Source organism: Pseudochaenichthys georgianus, chromosome 21 (genome assembly GCF_902827115.2).
Source record: "Pseudochaenichthys georgianus chromosome 21, fPseGeo1.2, whole genome shotgun sequence".
In the NCBI taxonomy this organism is placed as follows: domain Eukaryota; kingdom Metazoa; phylum Chordata; class Actinopteri; order Perciformes; family Channichthyidae; genus Pseudochaenichthys; species Pseudochaenichthys georgianus.
The window spans coordinates 23,126,656-23,149,641 of record NC_047523.1 but is presented as its reverse complement, the minus strand read 5'-3'; the positions used below and the strand labels follow the sequence as shown (position 1 = coordinate 23,149,641).

General features: G+C 38.6%; 2 protein-coding genes across 2 annotated transcripts; both read left to right on the top strand.

The window, feature by feature from the left end:
* The first annotated feature begins 2,224 nt into the window (after nucleotides 1–2,224).
* Nucleotides 2,225–16,283, top strand: cers6 (ceramide synthase 6). The gene is made up of 11 exons (XM_034109380.2): nucleotides 2,225–2,558; nucleotides 3,507–3,612; nucleotides 3,712–3,842; nucleotides 8,804–8,861; nucleotides 10,723–10,773; nucleotides 10,878–10,970; nucleotides 13,314–13,442; nucleotides 13,719–13,825; nucleotides 14,791–14,947; nucleotides 15,125–15,148; nucleotides 15,994–16,283. Exons 1-11 carry the CDS (start codon nucleotides 2,389–2,391, stop codon nucleotides 16,156–16,158), a joined length of 1,191 nt encoding a protein of 396 aa, XP_033965271.1. The 5' UTR covers nucleotides 2,225–2,388; the 3' UTR covers nucleotides 16,159–16,283.
* Nucleotides 16,284–17,809: 1,526 nt separating this feature from the next.
* nostrin (nitric oxide synthase trafficking) lies at nucleotides 17,810–22,953 on the top strand. Its single transcript, XM_034110645.2, has 16 exons — nucleotides 17,810–17,904; nucleotides 18,073–18,158; nucleotides 18,262–18,345; nucleotides 18,514–18,576; nucleotides 18,684–18,765; nucleotides 18,860–18,922; nucleotides 19,729–19,827; nucleotides 19,927–20,052; nucleotides 20,511–20,609; nucleotides 20,689–20,814; nucleotides 21,244–21,352; nucleotides 21,499–21,587; nucleotides 21,688–21,813; nucleotides 22,130–22,352; nucleotides 22,447–22,539; nucleotides 22,618–22,953. The coding sequence occupies exons 1-16, from the start codon at nucleotides 17,878–17,880 to the stop codon at nucleotides 22,752–22,754; spliced, it is 1,632 nt and encodes a 543-aa protein (XP_033966536.2). The 5' UTR covers nucleotides 17,810–17,877; the 3' UTR covers nucleotides 22,755–22,953.
* Nucleotides 22,954–22,986: the final 33 nt, after the last annotated feature.

Sequence of the window (22,986 nt, the reverse complement as noted above, 5' to 3'; positions counted from 1 at the left end):
CGTCCATTTATATAATAAGGTGTTACAACCATAGACTGGATAAGATATCCAGTCTATGGTTGTAACACCTTCAATATCTCCAATCACAAACAAGCTAGAGTGATTAAACTCACTCTGCACATGCGCAGTTAGATTGTAAGATCGCTGAGAAAAAAAGGAGCCATGTTTGAATTTCTCGCGTAAGATATCAGCAAAAGTGTGTTTCTGAGGTAAAATATTAACTAAAATTATATGATGTATTTTTTGGATACTGTCTTGAGTTCAAATGTCTAGGAATCCAAACTAGTATTATTAGAATAACTGTTTTGTAAGCTACAAATATAACTAGCTAAATATGGGTCAAGCTAGCAATCAGGCAGGTTCACAGGGGGTGGAAGCAAGACTGGTGGTCCTGGGACGGTTGTAACATGGCACATTTACAATGATGGCTCATTTGCTTGAATGATCAATTGTTCATTCAAGCATACAGTTGTATTGTTGGTTGGTGTGTATTGTCCCTGTAAATAGACAGAATATAATACTGTACAGTAGGCCTAAAGTGTGTGCGTGTGTTTACAGTATGCCACATGTCAGAAAGAGGAAGACAGACAGGGGAGTGCCACTTGCTCTGCTGCAGAGGGCCTCAAATGAAGTTGAGAAGGGCAAATCATTCAGGGAAGTGGCAAAGTCCCTGGTCTATGCCATGTCACCCTGTACCGGTTCCATAACAAGAGGCTGAGGTTGGAGAGTCAGGGATCACAAACACCCCCAAGAGTAGGCTACTAGACACCAAAGAAGGTATTCTCAACAGAGCAGGAGATGCTTTTGAGAGACTACCTGATGGAGGCAGCTGATTTATATTATGGTCTCAGCTCAAAGGAGGTAGGTCTACATAATTAAGGTAGAAGCACCTCTCAGAGAACAGTTGAATCCTTCACAGAGGATGATGCTTTGTGTGTTATCTGTTATCCTGGGGGATGTGTGAAACCCCATTCAAATCTTGTTGCCTTAGAATTTGACAGCTTTCCCTATTTGTTGTTATGTAGTGTGAAAAAGGTAACCGTTATTAACATGTTACAACCGTGCCTGGCATGTGTTACAACTGTCCCTGTACACAAGGACAGTTGTAACAGTTGAGTTTTTAAAAAAAATATACATTTTCCAACCTGTAGGCCTACTTATTTCATAAAAACATCTTAAATACATTGTTTCAGTAGCTGAGATATTGATAATGTATAATATAGCAAAATGGCTATCCTATTGTAAATGGTTTTTTACTTATTGGGGAAAAGCCCAAAAAGTTTTGCAACTGTCCCTGGTCTCCCCTACTTATATGATTCTGTTTTCTTCAAGTGTGTATCTTGTTGGTCGAATGCACTTATTATAAGTCGCTTTGGATAAAAGCTAATGTCAGCTAAATGCAATGTAATGTAATGTAGTCGGCCAGAACCAGCCATTTCCTCCTGCAGAAAGGAGACAATCTCCTCCAAATCCGCTTCTCAAGTCACTTATGAAACTACGACTTTAATCTCGTAATTATTACTTTATTCTCGTAACATTACGACTTTATTATCGTAATGCTATGACTTTATTCTCGTAACTATGACTTTATTCTCGTAATATTACGACTTTATTCTCGTAATATTACGACTTTATTCTCGTAACTATGACTTTATTCTCGTATTATTACGACTTTATTCTTGAAATCTCTCTGTTTTTTTTCTTCTAAGTGTGGCCCTAATACTCCGTCGTAAAATATATACCAAATGCTAAAAATAGAAAAGTTTTTTTTTTACTTTGTCACATAATTTATGAATTTCCCATCTCAGAGGTCAACTACATCAAATCTGTCTGTAGATGGCGTTGTTTACCAACATGATGTAGCCCATCGCTTTAGTATTGCCATAAATTCTGCTTAACTTTCACAAAAAATGATTAACGATCAGTTTGAATTCAGTTATAAAAGTGCATTAAAGATGACACCTCACATGGTAGGAAGGCCAGTATGGGTTTTCTTACGATAATATAACCACAAGACGTGTAAAACTAGCTTTAAAAACAAAACAAAATACATTTAGCCTTCTGTAGCGGGTTCATAAGGAAACATACACTGTTAATGTTACTCTAAATATGCTACACAAAACGTGGTTTACCTTGTTTACGCCGTTATAGCCGGCATAACGTAAAGCGAGTGTTTTGCTTGACATTTCAACGCACCAATCAGCCGCTGAGGAGCTGATTGAGTCTACTTCCCTACACTGGGAGAGCTGAGGGGAAGCGGACGAACAGCTCGCACGGATATCTCATCATCAGCCACGGTACACGATCAGATCGCCTGTGAGAGACCTCCGGGACACAGCGGGCCATCGAGTTCTCTTTCCCCCCGGTTACGGTGTCTGCTGCAGGGAGATGGCGGGTATTTTGGCGTGGTTTTGGAACGAGAGGTTCTGGCTCCCCCACAATGTAACCTGGGCTGATTTAAAAAACACAGATGAAGCAACGTTCCCGCAAGCCGAGGATCTGTATCTGGCTTGTCCTTTAGCATTCTGCATCTTTATGATTCGGCTGGTTTTTGAAAGGTGGGTCTAAGCACGCGATAATCCAGGTAGCTGTGGTACGGTTGTTGTGTTGAGGAAATGCTCCGGTGGATGATGCAGGCAGCACACCCCGCTGTCCATGTTTATTTATCTGTTATCTAAACAATGGCATCTTATCTGGTTAGCCCACAAATCAACACGGTTGATCATCCTTGTTTCTGCAGGCCTGCAGCGTTACGCGCTGTCTGCATTTGATGCATCTGTCAGAGCACACATACACTCACAGTGCGGCCAAGTTACCATACCTGCCCAAATCCAGTTGCTGTCCTCTCTGCTCAAACCTGAATTTAGACAAAGAGCCATGCCGGAGACCGGCTCCTTTTACTTATCCGGGTGCTTTGTTGTCACTCTCCAGCTCCAGATATGACCATCTTATTATTGTACAATAATCAAGCCATGATGGTACAGTCATGCATATATGGGTCAGAAGTATTTTTACAAGTATTGAGTAAGGCCCCACTACACCCCTCACACGTTAAGTACTACAACACATAGTTTGATCATTTATAAAGGGAAGATCTGCTGAAACAGTGAAGGCACCAGTCATGATGTATCAGTTCAAATGTGTTAAATCCATGAGATTGTGCATACATCATTTATTTTAAACAGTTTATTTAGATAGTTACATTTGGTAGCAACTTGCATATTACTGCATCCCAGCTTGTGTTTTACCAAATGAATAATCAGAAATACACACACTGCCTATGATATGACACGATATGATGACAGGATACTGACTTTTCAACCGGAGATGCTCAAGATAACCTGGGAAGACAACTTGTGTTCAAAACATTGTCATATCCTGTTAGAGTAAAAGAATAATTGGTAACAAGCAGATGCGCATGTCCATGTGACAACTGAGTGTTTTGATATGCTTGTGCTTCCTGGTGCCTTGTGTCCCTATACATGTCATGTTATTTTTAATTGCAGGTTTATTGCAAGACCATGTGCCATGGGCCTGAAGATCCAAACCAACGGGCCACAGAAAGCACAACCCAACGCTATACTGGAGAAGGTTTTCACTGCTATAACCAAGGTGGTGCATGTGTTCTTTTCATAATTTTGTATGTTTTATCTAATGATATGTGTGCCACAATGAAAACTAAGATATGCCATGTTTATGTTGTCTTGCCAGCATCCAGACGAGAAAAGGTTGGAGGGTCTGTCCAAACAGCTCGACTGGGATGTGCGAACCATCCAGCGCTGGTTCAGACAACGCCGAAACCAGGAGAAGCCCAGCACCCTTGCACGATTCTGTGAAAGCATGTAAGGAAAATCAGCTTTAACACCTTATCATACAGCAAACACTAACTGAGATGCAAGCCAATTTTCTATGCATGTTATAACATTACAATTTAGGAAAAATAATTTCTCCAGAATTAGTGAAGACCTTATCTGCTTTATTACTGTCATGTATCACTCTTTTGTTTGTCGGCTATTTAGCTATGGGTGAAAATGTATTAATATAAGCTGCAGTGCTTCATCCACAAAAACATGTTTTATAGGAAGGTGGCAGTAATGTAAAACTTTTGTTAAGAACAAATAATAATTTACAAATCTACCAAATATCAAAAATGGGTAAATGCCCCTTAACAATTGTCCCAGAATAATGTATTTTGGCAAGTCAATAGAACATATACGTTCTGTTAAAAATGTTATAAATAAAAAGATAAGCAGAAAATCCTAATTGTAGTGTAGACTATCCATTAAAAAGCCACTACTAGGCTAATAGGATTTTAACTTTATGGGCCAATTACCAGAAATGATAGTAGTCAAAAAGAACATGTGCAGCTTAAAGTGTTATATAAACAATACAGGTTCCTAAATTCACAGTATTGGAACTGAAACCGGTAGATGTTTGGCATTTTTGCCCGAAAAATTACTGAAACAAAGGTAGCCAAAGTTGCCAATGCATTCTCAGTGGATTGACTAATCAGTTAATCCACCAACCATTTATGCTTTACGCACAAACAAAAGCATAAACTTTAACAGCGATCACAATAGTATTTTGTTTTATTAAAACATCACTGTATCTTCCATGGCCCATGAGTTTTGATGCTGCTGTGCGATAATAGTTAAACGTGTCCCAGTGCAGGCAACAAACTCTCTCAGGCTGTAATGGAGAAATGGCTAATCTTTAGTAAAGCATTTGCCATCAGGGAAATTGTAGTTACTTAGCAGTGCGATGTTAAAGGCCATCAAGCGAGCGTGGCTGTCAGAGCACAGTCATGTCAGACACCGGTACAGCCAATCTGGCAGTTTGAGACACAGGGAGCCAACATCCTCTGCTCCGCCTGAGGCTGCTGTTCACTCAGTACAACACTGCTGGCTGGTAAAACCACTGGACTCCTGTTACAACATCACGCAGGAATCTGAAAATAAACTGCTTCCTTGCTTGAGCTTTTTGAACATGATTAGCTGGCATTCTATCTCTCTAAGTAACAGCAAAGCCGTTATCAGCATGCAGCATAATTGACTGCAGGAGATATTAGACTGTTGTAGTAGTTTGGCTAAGTATACTGTCGCATTTGCTTACAGTGCAATTTTCCAAACCCGTCCGGCTTCAGGCCTTCCAGCAGCGATGGTGCTGTAATTAGGCGTTCATGCACAGCTGTTGCAGACTGATAGCATTCTTTGTCTCTCAGTTTTTCAGACGGCTGATCTGTTGTCTAGTCTTTTCATTATGCAAACAGAGAGAAGAGCAGTACACATGTGGCCTGGAAATAATGAAGACCCTGCATAGAGTTTTTCTACCAGCTTTTGTTACTGCCTCTTTTTTCCCAAGATATATTGTACATAAAAAAAAAAAAATTCCAACAAGTATATATTGATTTTGTTTTTAAAGACATCTACAGTAACATCTCTCTTACAACAGAAACCTGAAATCTTTCCAAAATGTCCTAAAACAGGTTCATTGCGAGTAAACATATCCAGATTAAAAGGTGTTTACCACTGTTTACAAAATTGAACGTGATACGACAGTAAATGATAAATTAACATGAACAGTTTTTTCAGTAGTTTCATCTCAAAGTCCATATTCTCATCAGTTCCCCTTGGTCAGGGCGGGCTGAGGAAGACATTTTTTTTTAATGTCCTCAATACTCCCTCTTGTCTCATCTCATCTTCCTCAATCGTTTCTCTTCTCTACTTCACTGAGTACAAAGAACATAAAATGTAATATGTGATAAGATATACAGTGTATTTCTTTGACAAAACTTAATGTTACTAAAGTAGTTACTATTTTGATCTTGTAATGTAGGGCTTCTCAAACTCCGGACCAAGGTCCAGATCCGGACCAAACTGCAAATCAATCCGGACCGAATCCTGTGTCCAGTTATAAAAAATGCTTAAAAAAAAAAAAAAAATCTGATTCTGATGTAAATTAAAGTGGACCTATCATGCTATATTGTAAAAATATATTGTAGGGCCATACCTATACAAAACATGTCTGAAGTTCTCATTCATAACACTCCGTTCGATGTCTCACTATGGGATGCGCCTCATCGCGGAGCAAACAGAAGCATCAATCTCATTACGCCAATCCTGATTGGCTGGTGATCTTGACGTCAGCGTCAGGGAATCCATCCCCTATAAGTAGCTTGCGCTACGTCGCATGCGTCATTCAAACACCTCTTCTCGCTTCAGAGCACATCTCGATGGTAGCCGGGCTAGCTTAACAGTCCACAGACTTTACTCATTATATTCTTAGCAAGAAGGAAAAGAAGTGCATTTCCCAAAAGTGAATGCTCTTGCTTTTCCTTATTTTTTCCTGTGACTGATATGTTGGGTCTATGATTTTCATAACTTTCCGCCTGCACACTTCTCTAAAGGCAGCTCGGCAGACACCAAGCCGGCAGTTAATAAGCATGTTTGTGTTCAGCCAAAGCTTTATAGGACAGCTGAGAGATGAGCCATTAACATGTGTTCTTAGGGAGGACAGCCACACCCGTGTTTTTCTTAAATTAGTTGCAGTCATCTTTTACCACATTTAAATAACTGGCTATGAACAAGCTTTTTCATTTTGATTTTTTTTTATGAGGCCTGGTAATAAACGCAAATTAGACGAGTAAACAAAGGTGTTAGGAACAGCCATTACTGCCTGGGGAGTAAAGGCAGTGACTAAATATATATCAAGGTTTTTGCACAACTTAATGCTTATCAAAGCGTGAGCTTCATGACTTAATTGTGATGTTAAACCATCCAAATGCAAATAGTTGCAGCCAGTTGGTACTCAGACTACCCACGTGGAGAAGTGACGACATGGAATTAAATGATCAAACATTGTCCGCTTGATATCATTTTATTACAAAAAGTAGACCTGTGCTCATTCTGAGTTTTTAATCAAATCAAAGCCCCGCCACCCCGCTACAATTGCTGCCTTCTGCAAACAGGTACATTTGTTAGTGATGATATATAGATGATCATCTTATATGGTGAATGGTTAATTAATGTATTCAAGCTATTATAAAATATGCTGTTATGTACGTGTATTTAGCTACTTTCTGCTACAATAATGATAGAAAATAAACGGCAGCTCTATGATAATAATATGCTTAACATTTAAAATATCTTAATCAAGACTTCTTGAAAAGAAACATAGCACACAATGACAAAAAAGAACATATGTGTCTGACTCTGGGGAAGAAAAACTATTCACGGGAATTCAAGGTGTGAGTCATTGTGATTGTACATGTATAGCAGCGATTCAACAGCACTTGAAACAGACTCTTGCAGGCGCAATGAACCAGTTGCCATGCAACAGTCTTTACTGTGTGCCAGGTAGACTTTAATTTAGTTAATTTGGTTTTACAATAGTGTTGATCAAGCACAAAGAGCAGCTAATAATGGTCTCCATGGGCCTTGTGTTAACATGCTTAGAGATTCTCCAGCATTCATTACGGAGCTACAACTGAAAACCTTGAACAAACATTCTCATAAAATGACTAGCTTTGTTGTGCGTGCACGGAGAAGCTGATTTATCCTGTTCTCTTTTTGTTCGTGTCATGTTTTGAGGCTGTGGATGTCAAAATGTGTTTGATTTGAGTTCAGCCGGAAAAACCACACGGCACGACCTTTGAGTATGCAAAACCTTGTCTCACATGACAGCTTATACAGCTTCCGTCACTGCGACGGGAGTCATCAGATGTCCGAGAAGTGAAGCTTTGTTTTGTGCCTCCTCAGTTTTCCTCCCTGAATGCTATTACATTGTAATCATAATTGTATGTTTCATATGTACTAGAATTAAGGCTCCCACAGGAAAAAACATGTTATCTACAATTCTAAACATATCTATTTTGTGAAATGCTCTGACAACACAAAAGAAACCAACAGGGGGTCTCCAATTCAAGCCATACAGACAAATTAGTTTTTGTTCCCTAAAGAGACACATGGTATCATCTGATGCAACTTCCAGTGATGTGTAGTTAATGGGCTTGCTATTAGACAAGTCTTAAATCCTTCCTCCCAGTTGCTGAATGTTATAAGCCAGTATATATATATATGCACATCACCCTGCTCAGCAAGGCTTTGATCACTGAAGTGTCAGCTGAAGCACTCTCTTCTCTGCCTGTAAGCCCAGACCTCATTATAACGTTCCCTACCATTGTGTTGCCGTAGTTACTGTACATTAGGTGCAGGGTTATATAAAGCTCGGATCAAGATGGGCTGGGACATTTTCGAGTGTCTTGTCTTTTTCACTCACAATTTTGAAGGTTCAGTGACTCACCCCGGTTTGAGTTTGATAGGAAATAAGAAGATCTCACACCACTTCAAATCTTTGAATCTCTGAGCCACAGTGTGCTGAATGTAGGGACAGAAGTACAAAAGTAGGATACCACAAGTTGTCTTCACATCCCCTGGTAAACTTGTGTTTTTACTGTATGTTGTTTGACTTCAGGATGTGATGCAGCTGTATTATTCTCTGTTTATTGGTTTTAGCAGATTGACACTTTGATTTTCTCTATAAATTAATCATCTCAATCCAATGTCCCAAATTATAGTATGGATTAAAAATGAGAAATCTAATTGGAAAAGAGAAAGGGAAAAAAAGATGAATGAAAATAGTTGAACACACACTGCACGCAGCTAAGGGCCCATTTTAAGGAGCATTCCCTCCACATTAGCCCATAGCTTACTAAACATTGTCACGCAAATCTAAACAAATTAAATGTTGAACATTTTGAAATGTATATTTAATTATATATATGTTCTTTCCTTATTTCTTTCAGGTGGAGATTTACATTCTATCTATACATATTTACTTATGGAGTGCGTTTCCTTAAAAAGGTAAGTGTTCCTTACTTACAGATGAGCACCAGAGTGCTGCTATGACTTAAGGTTAGAATGAGTCACTGAGTTCAAATCAATTTTTCTCTACTTCACATTAAGTTCATGGCAAGCATGTAAATCTTGTGGTTGCTCGCATGGTTAGAGCCTAGTCATGAGGCTGGCAAGTAAATGGATGGTGTATGGGACTCATTTAAGGCAATTTGTAAGAAAGCCTAGTGCAAAAAGTAGTCTTTAATAATGGATCATACAAGCAAAGGAGAGCAGAAAATGAGCTGATAATAGAAGGCATTACCAATGCTAAATATTGCCTTTCATTAAATATGCAATCCATTTTTCCAAGTATGTAGCGCTCAGGAATGAACTGTGTTTTTTTACGGTGCTTGACTGCTTATGGAAGTCAATGTTTGTTTGTGCTATTGTTAGCCATCCATGAAGTATGTGCAGGGTTACTTTAATGTCTGCTGCAAAACAACAATTGAGATGAACATGGTGTTGAAAACGTATTGGTAAATGGGCATTGGGACATACTCATAAAATACTGCCTTAAAGTGAATTAAAGATGCTTAGTGTTAACAGTAAAACATGTCTAAATTATATAATGATGTGGCTACTTCCGGCGGCTTTAAGGCTCCGGTTGTGATAATGATATACGCTTCAGTTAGCGCATAAAGTTAGCATGCTTTACATTTCACTTGTATTTTGTAGCTAAACACCCAAATAACTATCAAAACGAGTAAAAATGACAGTTCTGTAGGTTTGTAACCTTTTGAAAGACTATTTTGTTTCTAAGATAAAAAACCCAACCAACTGCAGTGTTGGCATTGAACGTTACTATTCTAGATAGGCTATCCTCTGCGTCCGCTAGCAAAAACATTAGCTTAAACGGCTAATGTTAGCTACATGCATTAAAACTATGGTAGCCCTGACTCAACATTTATCTCTGAAGTGCTCTTTTCAAAGCACTTTTCTAACTTTTTCATTCTGCGCCAATGTTAACTCTTTGAACTCCATAATCTCATGTATGTCACCACAATGTCTGCGTAGTTCAGCTCTCCTTGTTTTAGAAGTTTTAGTCACACACATTTTTGTCATTGGTGTAATCGCAGAGTAGGGAAAGGCCATAGCAAAAATCTCTCAAAGACACAAGTTGCATGATGAAGCACTTTGTGAAAATAGTTAATTCCCTGGCAATCCCCGCTGCAGGCTCCTTCCAGTCTCCGTGGGATTTATTAATAGAGCAGGTCTACAGAGGAGTGCAGGAGACGTAAACTCAGTAACAGTGGGTCACTGTTTGCTTATAACTCATTCTTATGTATCATAGTTACCATTTCTCTTGCCGTCTTGATGGCATTATGTTATGAATAATAACCTAATATGAGGTTGACCACCCCCACCCCTTGTTCCTTTTTACTCCAGCTTCCTTTTATGTCAGGGTAAGCACTATAAAAACATCTCTTAAACCAGTTATTCAGAATTTTAGAAACCACTTTGTTTTAATTCAGAATCCATCAAGGGAATTTTTCATTGTTTATTGTTCACATTGATATTTAGGCTATGTGTTGGATCTGAAATTACAAATTGAACTAGCTCCAATTGTATGTGTGCGAACAGCCTATCACTGCATTTATATTGTTGTTTATGGAGCCTGCTCTTTCTAGGCTTTATTAAAATGTAACATATGAGATGTTGTCAGGGATTTGAGTCTTTGGAGCGTTCTCCCTGGAGTTTTCACAGCAAATTGTTTTACAGTGGTGTCTTAACCTTTGTCACTTTAAGTTATTATCTTGTTTTATTAGTTTTATATTATTTAGGTTAAAAACTATTGATTTTTAACTTAATTTGTTTTTATTTTCTGCAGACTACATGGCTTTGGAACACTAAAGAGTGCTGGTACAACTACCCTTACCAGGTAAAAGGATTTTAATACATCCATACTCAAATATCATAGCAAGATTACTTGCTACCCACTTCTCAAATATTTATTTTAACCCTGTTACTTTTCATCTTTTGCAGCCACTGACTGTGGACATCCATTATTATTATATACTGGAGCTGTCTTTCTACCTGTCCTTATTCTTTTCACAATTCACAGACATCAGGAGGAAGGTAAGAATGACTGCAAGACACCAAGACATACATAACGCATCTCTAATAACATGAAACGTAGAAAAAGATCTACAGTAATGCAAAATATGACACTTTAAATTACTTATGTTGGGATGGATACAGACATTTCTGTTCATTTCGGTTTTTGTTTATGCCATTGTAAGTAGTTCCGTCGCAAAAAAGGGACATCATTTTATTTGCTTTTCTGTCCACCGGCCATTATTCTGTAAGGTTTAGTCTGTTTGCTTGTGACCATATTTGCTTTCTGACTCAGCATATTCTCACTGATGTGTGAAATAACATAATATTGCGAGGGCATAAAGGATTAACACTTTTTCCAACATTCAGAAATTGTCTCAGTTAAAATTCACTTATTCAACCTTTCTCAAACTCCCTCAACTATTTGTGTAAAGTTATTCAGCAACAATATTGTGCTCTTGTATCCCATACATGATGTGTGGTGTTGGAAGATATTCATGCCTTATCCTAGGCAAGAATTCTTCATTGAAAGAAAAGTAATAGAAAAGAGGATTCCATTTATGATGCATTCATTCTTAATCCTAAAATATTTCATGGATCAGAAACACACACAGTAGCACTAGTATTGTCATCTTTATATTCACTATTTCACAATGTATTCACTAGTGCTTCCAGTAAGCTGCTCCAGCTGACATTAACTTTACATTCTTATTTACAATCAGATGTATACACACACTACTGTTTACACATTATGCACAATGGTCTTTAAATAAAGTTCAAGATGTCCAACTTAGTCAGCGTTTCTAAGAACTGAGATCAGCTTGTTCAAACATTCTTCAACCCACTTTCATCTCCTTTTTTTTGTCATGAATATTGCTTCACATTTGGTTCATCAAGTATCAATTTGCATGCCTTCCAGCCATGATCGTACTCCTGTCTCCAGTCCATCCCAGCTCTCCCCTCTCCACAACAACACTTCACTCACCGCACTCGCAGCTGCCCCCACGATGCCATGCTGTGTATGCCTTCACTCTGTCATCTCTTTGTTGACTGTTGGCATGTTGTCTGTTTTTGTTTCTCCTTTCAGTTTTTTCATGCACAGCACTACACTGAGGAGGTCCTCTGCATCCCCTGCCAATTCCAGTATGTTCTCCCTGCACACTCTTGCCTTGCTTTCATTCTGTATCTTGCATCATTACTCTTCCTTCTCATCTTCCTCCTCATGCTGTCACCATGTTGGACTGGTTCTGGTTGCTTTGAGCTGAGACATTTCTTAAGATTTGCTAGAGGACTGCCTCCCTGTGCCACCTGTCTGCACCCCTAGTCTCCTGGAGTTTATTCAAGGCAAGCCCAGACCAAATGACAAGACAGGACTAAAGCTTTACTATTGTATACTTGACTTTTAAATACAGTATGTTTCAGATTACTGCGAGCTCAGGTTCAAATGTCCTTTTGTGTGATATCTTTTTACTGATATTTGATTCATTTTTAAACAATGGTGGAATGTAACTAAGAACATTTGCTGCAAGTACTATACTACACATGAGTATTTCTATTGTATTTAACATAACCTATTTTAATCTAAAGTTACCAATCACTTTAAAATGCAAATAGAATTCTACATAATGATGTGGTTATAAAATATAATACATTGTCATAAATAAAACTACCATAAAATATATATACAATCACTAAAAGGCAGCTTCACCATGGCCAACTACAACAGTAAAATACTGATTTCTGACTAATGCTAATGCTAATAATGACATAATTGAAATTAATTTTGTTTTTATGGAGTATGTTTTACTTTTCCCCCGCCACAGATGTCAAACATATTTCGAAATGTCTATTTTCCAGTTTGTCACAATATAAATCATTACCAACACATTCAGTAAGTGAACACGTAATCCAACCACACACTTGCATCACCACGGAGTGTTCGTCATTCCTCTGACACTGAGGGCGTGTTTGCTATGTTTGTTTTGTGGGTATGAATCATTGGCTTATCATTACTGTTAATACCTTTTTAAAGCGATGTGCCAATCCCAGTTGTACATGATGAACACGGTTCACCAAGACAAAGGTTTTATTTGAAAAGACATTGATCCACAATCATGACGTACACACAAAGCGGCCTTTACTCAGTATTCAGTCGTCAGAAGTTGCCTGGCCGTTTTTAAGTACAAACTATTATGTATTACAATAACAAACTGCTATGGTGTGTGCAGTCATGTCCGTCTGACTCAATCACACATCTGAACTGCACTAGATGCTATGAGTATGAACCGCATGCAGTGACTCAAACAGCCACGAGGCAGTGCTTACTCTAGTTGTGTGACATTTCCTTGACAACTTTGTCCCTAGGATTTCCTGATCATGTTCCTGCACCATGTTGCAACAATCTCCCTCATCACCTTTTCCTACGTGAACAACATGGCCCGAGTGGGAGCGCTGGTCATGTGTCTCCACGATGCAGCCGACGTGCTAATAGAGGTGAGGATGGGTGAGGAAAAAAAAGCCTGTGGATGGAGAGTTTGGCCATGGTTGGGTGTGTGAGTTTAATTAGCTTTTTCTAAACTCAATTGCAGTCTAATATCATGTACATTATGAAACACTTAATCATACAGGCACGGTGCATGCTCTTTGTTGGAGACCATTTAAAATCCTTTTTTAGATATTTCAAAGATATTCATTTTAGAAATACTTTGAGAGATATTTCAAGCAGTTGTTCGCAAGATTAATGATTGTTTCTTTTCTTTTTCTACTAAGGCTGCCAAAATGGCAAACTATGCCAAATGTCAGATACTGTGCAACCTCTTGTTTGCAATGTTTGCAATTATCTTCATAAGCTCCAGACTGGCAGTGTATCCTGTTTGGTAAGTGCAATTCTGTATATGTGTGTCATGGTTAGCATCTTTCTGAAGTCCGACTTCACTGAAATAGTGTTAGCCTGTCATTTATAATACACTCACAGTCAGAGACCTAAACACATGGGCAGCACAGATACTTTTGGCATCCCCAATGTGACTTATCAGTGCCACAAAGATTTCAGTGCTTTTCTAACTACTTTCTCCACAACGGTTTGCAGACACACTCTGTGAATGTTGTTGCTAAGTAATAGTTACTATGGATACAGCAGCTTGAACCCCTTGAAGAAAGCCAAAGAAAACAGTACAATACAAATCAGTCTTTGAAAGTATGCACAGCAGTGATCTTAAAGCAATCAGCAGCAGTGTTATCACACCTTTAGTGTGAAAACACGCCTGCAGGTGTCTGCTTTCCTTGATATACCATTGATTTTTGATCAGCATAAAAATTATATTTAAGGAATTTAGATTCAAGTTTATTGTCAATAATTCAGGTGTATCTGAAATACAGGTGCTTGTAATTAGTATAATTCAAACAGCCTTAAAACAGGTTTAGCCAACACCCCACAGCTCCACACCTGTGTGTCACTCTATGCTACACTACGTTTCAGTGAACCCCCATCACATCGATAGTAAAGTTGTCATTACTGTAAAGCTGTTGCCATGGCTTCAGTATCTAGAGGATGATTCACAGACAGTCATTTTCAGGAATTGTCTGAGGGATATATTTAACCATGCAGGCTTCTGATTTTTAAATCAATTAGTAATTTAAATTACATTTAGATTTGTGCCATGAATTGGACTATAAACCACTTTACAGGTTTGTTAACGAACACACACATTTCTGTTTGTTTACCTGCTCCTCAGGACAGACTATAATTACCCTGTTAAGAGAAAGCACTTTTACCCCCTTCTGTGTTTCTAATTGAACTCATCAAGTTAATTATCTCCCTCTCCCTCTGTTGCCATGGAAGGATTTTAAATACCACCTTGTTCGAGAGTTGGGAGATTGTAGGGCCCTACCCGTCATGGTGGGTCTTCAACCTGCTTCTGATCTCGCTGCAGCTGCTTCACTCCTTCTGGTCCTACCTCATAATGAAGACAGCGTGTCGAGCCATCTCCAAAGGGAAGGTGAGTCATTACACTCGGCTCCTCTTTCAAGCCCCTCTGCATAATATTTCCACTTATACCTGTTGTTGCATAATAGGCTGTTTTGCGGCAAGTTCATAAATAAATACTGTGTAGTGTTGTCAATAGCCACTTTTGACTGTCCCTTTATATTCTTTCTGCTTACCTGCATCCGCCAAGGTGGGAAAATGGAATCCGTTGCATGTAAGTAGCCTCAAATCATGTATACATTGTTGTACTGTGTGCTTAGATTAATTTCATGTCTTGGGCAGCTATGTATTCGTTTCATAAATCATGATTCTGTCAGTTTTTTTATCTAATCATTGCATATGCTTGCCGCCTAGCTTCAGGTATGTTAATGTGTATATTTGTCAGTTCCACAACGCTGTTCAGGACTGAAAGATCTTACTAAATATTTTACATATTACTATAACATTTTGCACAGATATTCACTTTCCCCCTTTTATCTAGTTCAACTAGCAGGTCAAATGTTCACTTATTTGGGGGAAATCCCAGCATCTACTAGCATCTATTTATCTAGCCAAATTGCCAGACATTTTCCGAAAAGATTTGAGGTTTTGCTGCCTCTCTCTTTTATTTAAATGTAATGTATTTATGTTAAGGATTTAAACTTAAAAAAACAGTCTTGTAATTGTGATTATAATAATGTTGATTATTTTATGACATAAAACAAGATTACATCTAATTTAGGTGAAAATGTTATGTTAATGTTAAGGCAACGTTCAATAAGTGCAATCAACAAAGAGGATATCAGTTAAGAATACCCTTTTTAAAAAAACACAACATAAAGCAATCATTTGGAATAACAACTGCAAGATTGATCAATAAAGTTGCAGCCACAATAATGTCATGTTTCAGAGGTCTCTTAGCATGGCTTTTACAGCGTGTAGCCTGATATTGATTGGCACAACACCTACTGGTTGGACACACAAAGGCTACCGCCAGACATGGCTGCTGCAGATGCTGACACAGAAAGGAATTTTAATGAGAAAAATCTAATCTCCAATAACCCCCTGTTATTTCTGCAGGTGTCTAAAGACGACCGCAGTGACATCGAGTCCAGCTCCGATGAGGAGGAAACTCCCCCAGCCAATCAAAAACAACACAGCAGCAGCGGCACCGCCAACGGGACCAACAAAAATCACGGGACCAACGGCTACCTGACAGGGGCCACATATCCCGACGAACACTGACCAATCTGATATCACAACACTGGAGCCATGCTACAGACACCATCCATCAACCTGTGTGTGTGTGTGTGTGTGTGTGTGTGTGTGTGTGTGTGTGTGTGTGTGTGTGTGTGTGTGTGTGTGTGTGTGTGTGTGTGTGTGTGTGTGTGTGTGTGTGTGTGTGTGTGTGTGTGTGTGTGTGTGTGTGTGTGTGTGTGTGTGTGTGTGTGTGTGTGTGTGTGTGTGTGTGTGTGTGGACATGAACAACATTGCCTGTCTGGTACTGGAAGTGTATGCAGTTTTGTTATCAATTTCATTCTTTACTAATTTCCTTGCTCAATTGAATCTCTTTATCTATATATTTGCATCAAACTGCTCTCAGTGAAATCAAAGCACTCCTTTCGGTACAACCCACTCTTTGTTTAGCCAATGAATAAAAGCATTTCACCTAATGGTGTAAGCATGCTACTTTAACATACAGTAGTCTGGCATACTGGGGGTGTGTTTTTTCTTATTTTTTGTCTTTTGATGTTATTTATTTTTTATAAATATATTTGCAGATGGTGATGCATCTATTTTACTTTGACGTTTAGTGTTAAAGATAAAATAATCTTGAATGATACGGCTATTTTTCATACCACACATCATGACGAGTATTAGCAAAATGCTAAAGACCTGGGTTTACTTTTAAAGCTACACCCCCAAAGATATGCCAAACATGTGTGAGATGCTCACATTTTAAAACACATTCTTCACTAAACTGTATGTGAGATGTCAAAAAGAGTATTATGTGTGTGCATCAGATATGGCTAGATGCTGTTTTTCCTATTAAAGCATTTTGTTAAGTATTCTGATACATTGCTGGTAAGCATTTCATGAAAGGTCATTTGTGCTCTTAGGAGGCAGACATGAGTTGTTTGAGTTATTCAATAATAAAAAAAAACATGAAGATTGCAAATGTGTTTGAGTTTGTTCAATAATTGTAAAGAAACACTGTTTATAAAACCCTGAGGGTGAATTAGAATTTTAAAATGAATTAAATATGATCATTCTCCCATAAGTAATGACGAGGGATCAAATACAAATAATATTTGTATACTCACAACATATGACTTACCGACAAATCCTTGCCTCTGCAGTTCCCGAGCTCTACCAACCATTGTAGTGTCTTTCTGCTTCTAGTTTCTGTTTGTCTACCAACAACCTTTGGTTTTGTTCAGTTAAACTTAGCTATCAATATGTTGTTTCAGACACAGTTAGCTAATTGTTGTAGAGTAATATTATTATGGAGCATTTAGCTGCTAGATATTGAGATATTTTCCCAAGGGGATGTAACCCAGACCGGTTTAAACAAAGTTAAAATTAGACTTTCATTCAGCATGTAAAATAAACTAGGTGAACACTAATGTTCTTCAATGTCACCTGGTTTCCTTTACAAGCAAATGCTTGCCAACAAGTTTCCCATACCAATTGTAAAGGTTATTTTAATGTCAACATGTATTGCTGCTTGGAAACATGAATTGGCCTTTGTTTTGTGTTTATCTTTCCCTTTATTTATATCTGCTCCACACTGACCTGCCATCCTGCTTGAGTTGACATTTGTAGTTTCTTTTTTTCCTCTCACTGGAATTTTTCTTTCTATAAAGCACTGACAAAAGCTCAGGTGATTTCCGCATGAGTGAGTTTGGGAGGAGGGTGGTCAAAGTTCCCGGTCCAAAGTCAACAAACTGCTACAGTCTTAAGATGAAGGACCCTATCAGCACCTGCTCGGTAAGTTTATCTTGAAAAGGTCTAGGTTACCTCCACAACGCACTGGAGTTAAAATATGATTTCAATGTGTATTTAATGTACAACTTAGTTTGTTTCGTTTTTTAACTGATTTAGGCCATGTTTGTTACATGTGGCAAACATATCACAGAGGCTAATTCTGTCTTTCAGTATAACCAACTCTATCAAAATGTGAAACGGTTTTCAAAATCCGGGGAGTACTTCTGCAGAGAACTTATGACAGTTTTCCAGCAAAGGTAGGTTCAGTACAACTATGTCCTTCAGATTAACTTGTAAAGACGACAGGAGTTACTGTTTGACTCAGTTTTTGTCACTTGCTGCAACGCTTTATTGTTTTAGGGCAGAGCTGGAACTTACTTATTCCAAAGGACTACAAAAACTTGCTGGCAAACTCATCAGGGCCTCCAAAGGAATGTCAAACAAGTAAGGAGCATATTTTAAATGGTTGTCTTTTGTCTATTTTGTGTTTAACATGACCTCTTCCTGATATCGTGGGAACATGCGCCTAGCAAGATAGGTGTGATCAAAACACAAACAGATGACGTTTATGAGCCCACAGCTCTAACCTATTCATGCTGGTTCCCCACTCAGTTCCACCTACAGTGCCTGGTGTCATGTGTCGGATGAGATGTACTCAAGAGCAGATGCCCACAGGTAGGTTTCAACCGCAGTCTATGGTTTCAACCCAAGTTCACTTCACAACCGTGTCTGTCCACAGATCAAACCAAAGATTTGAGTTAAACACAGTGTTTTCTTTTCAGGTCACTAGGAAATGCATTTCAGCAAGAAGCAATTCTGGAAATACGACAAGTCTTAGACGAGCATAACAAGAGGAAGAGGCCTGTATGAAGAATCTTCTGCATTTTTGTATCATTAAATCTGTCTGTGCAAGCTCCAAGATATAGCGTGTCTTTAACCTTTTTATGTGCTTTCATAGCTTGACAGTGCCATTGAAAGAACTGGGAAACTTTTTACTGCCAATTGGAGTGAACAACTTAAGGTAAAGGAAAATGCAGAAATATGCATTAGCTATGATGGAGCTGCTGCATAGACCATTGTTAACAACATGCTGATCCATAAATGCTTAACCCATAAAAAGTGTGCGTGACTGTCAGCTATTATGTAATAGTAGACTATAATATAGATTTTATAGTAAAGCCTTTACCGTATATTTAATGTATGCTTGAACTGCATATTGCATAACAATGCATTTCTGATGCGATCAGTATTAACAATGCATTATAATGTGTTACAACTGTTATGAGCCATTACAAGTAGTGCATCACTTATTCAAGGATTATAGTTTCTTATCAGTCAAAAGGTCATGACTGTAACAACAATTATAAACAACCATAACCAATTCTTTGTTAAGCTGACAGAACAGAAACATAATATTCATTTGACCTTTAAAACCCATCATGCAACATGGGATATTTAATGATGATTGACTGTTATCTTTGAATTTATGATGTTTATAAAAAACAGTTGGTTGTTGCTATGACACACCTGATATCATAAGGTTGATAGCGTTTGTTAAACTGAAGTATGACTGTGTTATAATGGATTATGTTTTACAGATGAGGGTTCTGTACAAAGCTTATGTTGGAAACCAATGTGAACTTTGGTGTTCCTTTAAGTATCTAAAATAGCCAGTGCATTAATTGGACAAAACAAAGATTATAAACCTGGCGTTTTTAGAGTTGCTTTAAAGAGATTGACCCTGTTTCTCTCGCACATGGTGTCGTAAACTGCTCATTCAATGTTTACCTTTACCGTTTTGTGTGGATTTCTTCTCTTCTGAAACAGATGAAGAAGAAATTGGTTGGACTAACAAGAGAGCATGAGGCTCTGTTCAACTTTGTTGAGAACAACAGACAAATCTGCACAGAAAAAGAAAAGCAAAAGGTGAATTTTATGGCTACCAAACACATTTTTCACCACTACATACATTACATTTCCCTCTCATGTTTTGCTAAAAGAGTTTCCCCTTGTTCTTGACCACAGATGCTGAACAGGCTGACTAAATCGGCAGAGTTACAGGCGCGGGTGGATGATGAGTACTTTAACATCAACATGGAGGGTCATCAGATGAGGCTCAAGTGGGAAAACACACTGAAAAACTGCCACCAGGTGCAGAAAACATGCTCTCCCGCTTCTCATACTGTCGGCATTTAGCTGTTTTTCCTAGTGAACAGATAGGGTCAATCCTTGTTTAAGGACACCCCATTTTGACAAGAGCTGAAGCAGTGACCTTTTTGCTGCAGAAAATTCTCTACAAACACTAGGTCAGTCAATTATATAGGTACGCCAAATATCTGCCCAGTGTTTTCAGCATTTTATTTCATTCTGTTTTCTCTGAGGTACACACATTTTTATTAGCATGCAACAGAGAAAAACATGCAACACTCACTATGACCTTGTTTTCCTTTTTATTCAACATTTACCTCAGGTTTAGATGGTCTTCATTCCACTGGAGGTGATATGTTGGGATAATACATGCTACACAGAATATATGACAAGGACAAGACTCAATAGGGATTGAATGTGCTGCACCAAAAGCGTCACAATGTTATGTTCTGCTTTTTCAGGTCATACAGGAGCTGGAGAAACAGCGGATTGAAGTTCTCTTCAACATATTGAATAGATACAACCTCCACATGTCCAGCTTTGGGCAAACCCTCCAACACGTAAGGCAGCCCTGAACTCCATCCTACTCATAAGTATGCAGTTATTCCTTAAATTAATGTTATAATTTATATTTTCCAGGCCCAAAAAAAGATAGAACAGACAGTGCAAAGGGTGGACATGGATAAAGACATACAAACCCTGCTGGCGGAAAACAGCATCACAGCAGAAGATCACAAAGCAGAGTTTTTGGTGGCTGATTATTTTGTAAGTGTTTTTTTTAGAAAGCTGGTATACCAGTCAGACTCATTCAGTGACTCACCCATTCAAAGACACGCTGAGTCATCTCCGCAGGGGGTCTCTTTTTGATAGGGGCGGACAAGCCTCTGAAGTATTTATCGTTTTGTGACGGGGCCTAACATGAAGGCGGTGCTCTAATGTATATGTTCTGCTTTTTGTTACATTTCGTCATATTTACATTTCTAATTATGTAGTTGTTAGGTCGTGCAAAAGTCTTAGAAAATATGATCGACATCCCAATGGGATTAACCTGCTTTAGTGGAACGTTGTATAACTGTGCAGTAAAGGCAATAGCATGTTTGAAATACTCACGGCACAAAGACATACTGTGTATTGTCAACAGTAGATTTTACCCAAGACCATCATTGTTACTGATCTGTGTTCTGGGTGAAACAGGAGGAGGACAGCAAGTCACTGATGGTCAAAGACCGAAGAAAAGAAGCCATCAAACTCAAAGTCCAGCGTCTTGAGGCCAGTATTACAAAGACAAAGAAAGACCGGGAAGGCAAGTTGAGCGCATTACTCACTAAATAGTTCATTTAAATACACAATATAACCTGGTGGATGTCCTTTATAAATCAATGCATTGATTTAAAATGGACAGTACCATGTGAGGTCATTCATCAAGTCTCTGTAATATTGTTGTTGCAGGAATTGAAAAACTGATGAGAACGTATTCTGCAAATCCATCGTTCTCAAACCAAAAGAACCTGGAGGAGACTGAGCAGCAGATTGATGAGGTAAACAATGCGTGTAATGGACGGAGGGATAGTCATTACAGAAGGACATTCACTTCAAATTGATTACTACTGTGCACTCATGTCATATTGTTGCTTGTAGAGTACCTTAAAACTGGATCTCCTCGAGGCCACTCACTGCAAACTCTCTGTGTCACTGTGCGAGTTGGAGGGCAAGGCCAAGTCCTTTCATCGATTCAGTGACAGCATCGTGAAATGGAAAGATAAGGTAAGACATGCGTCATCTTCAGGACATGGGAGTGGTTTAAGGAGGTTTCTTATTGAAATGTCACTGGTTTGAATGCTCAAAACTAACGGGGAAGAAAGCATATTTCAGAAGTGTATCTGGCATTAAAAGCAGACCCATTAAAATGACTTTCCTTGGATTAAAGAATAGTATGAAAAAGTTCCATTTGAAGCAGCCTTTTAGTGGTTATTGAGTTATAACTGTTTAGGTAAGGACTGTGTGGGCCAAAGTGCTGTACATATAATTAAAAAAATGTATGTATCGTAATTATTAAACACACACTGTCTGTTTGTTTAAGGACTGTGAGCACAGCGTTGTTCAACTGACTCGTCCAGTGAAGCTCCGCAGGACTCCCTTCAGGTCCCGACAGTCCCTGAGAGCTTCCATCATTTACAAAGGACCGGCTCAGTTTGTGACACAGCCGTCTGTGGAACAAGTCACTTCCACAACACACGAGGCTGCAGAGTGTGACAGCACTGTTAATGGAGCCCTGCCTCACACCAATAATGACAAAGAACAAGGCAAGACATTTTCAGAGTAACACAAAGATTGATTTTCTATTCAGCATATTTAAAAAGTTCATAGTAAAGTAATACAAATATCAACATTAAACAGGTACAATAACACCAGAGCTGTGCAGCATAGGAAAATGCAAGGCCCTGTACGACTTCACACCTGAACAGGATGATGAATTGACTCTGAAGGAGGGTAAGTAACAACGTAAGTGCAGAAAACAATTCCAAAACAGTCGAGGTTTGTAATTTTGTAAAATGTTTTTGGTCACAGGAGATCTTCTAGACATTTGTGAAAAGGAAGAGAATGGTTGGTGGTTTGGCGAACTTGATGGGAAGACAGGTCATTTCCCATCAACGTATGTGGAGGAGCTGCCTGTGTTAAGCAGCATCAAGTCATCGGATGCCTGACACAACTCATATTCAAAAACACCCTGAATCAAAGAGATTCACTTTGATTCATCACTGATGAAAATGTAATGGCAACAACTGAAAGACTCGTACAAACTACAAGTTGTGTTTGTTCTGACTGATTATGTTCATTGTACAGCACTATACTACTGTATATACTCAAATGTTTAATAACAAATAAAGCATTCATTAAAATGTCTATACATTCCTTTATACTTTTTGTCTGTGCTCT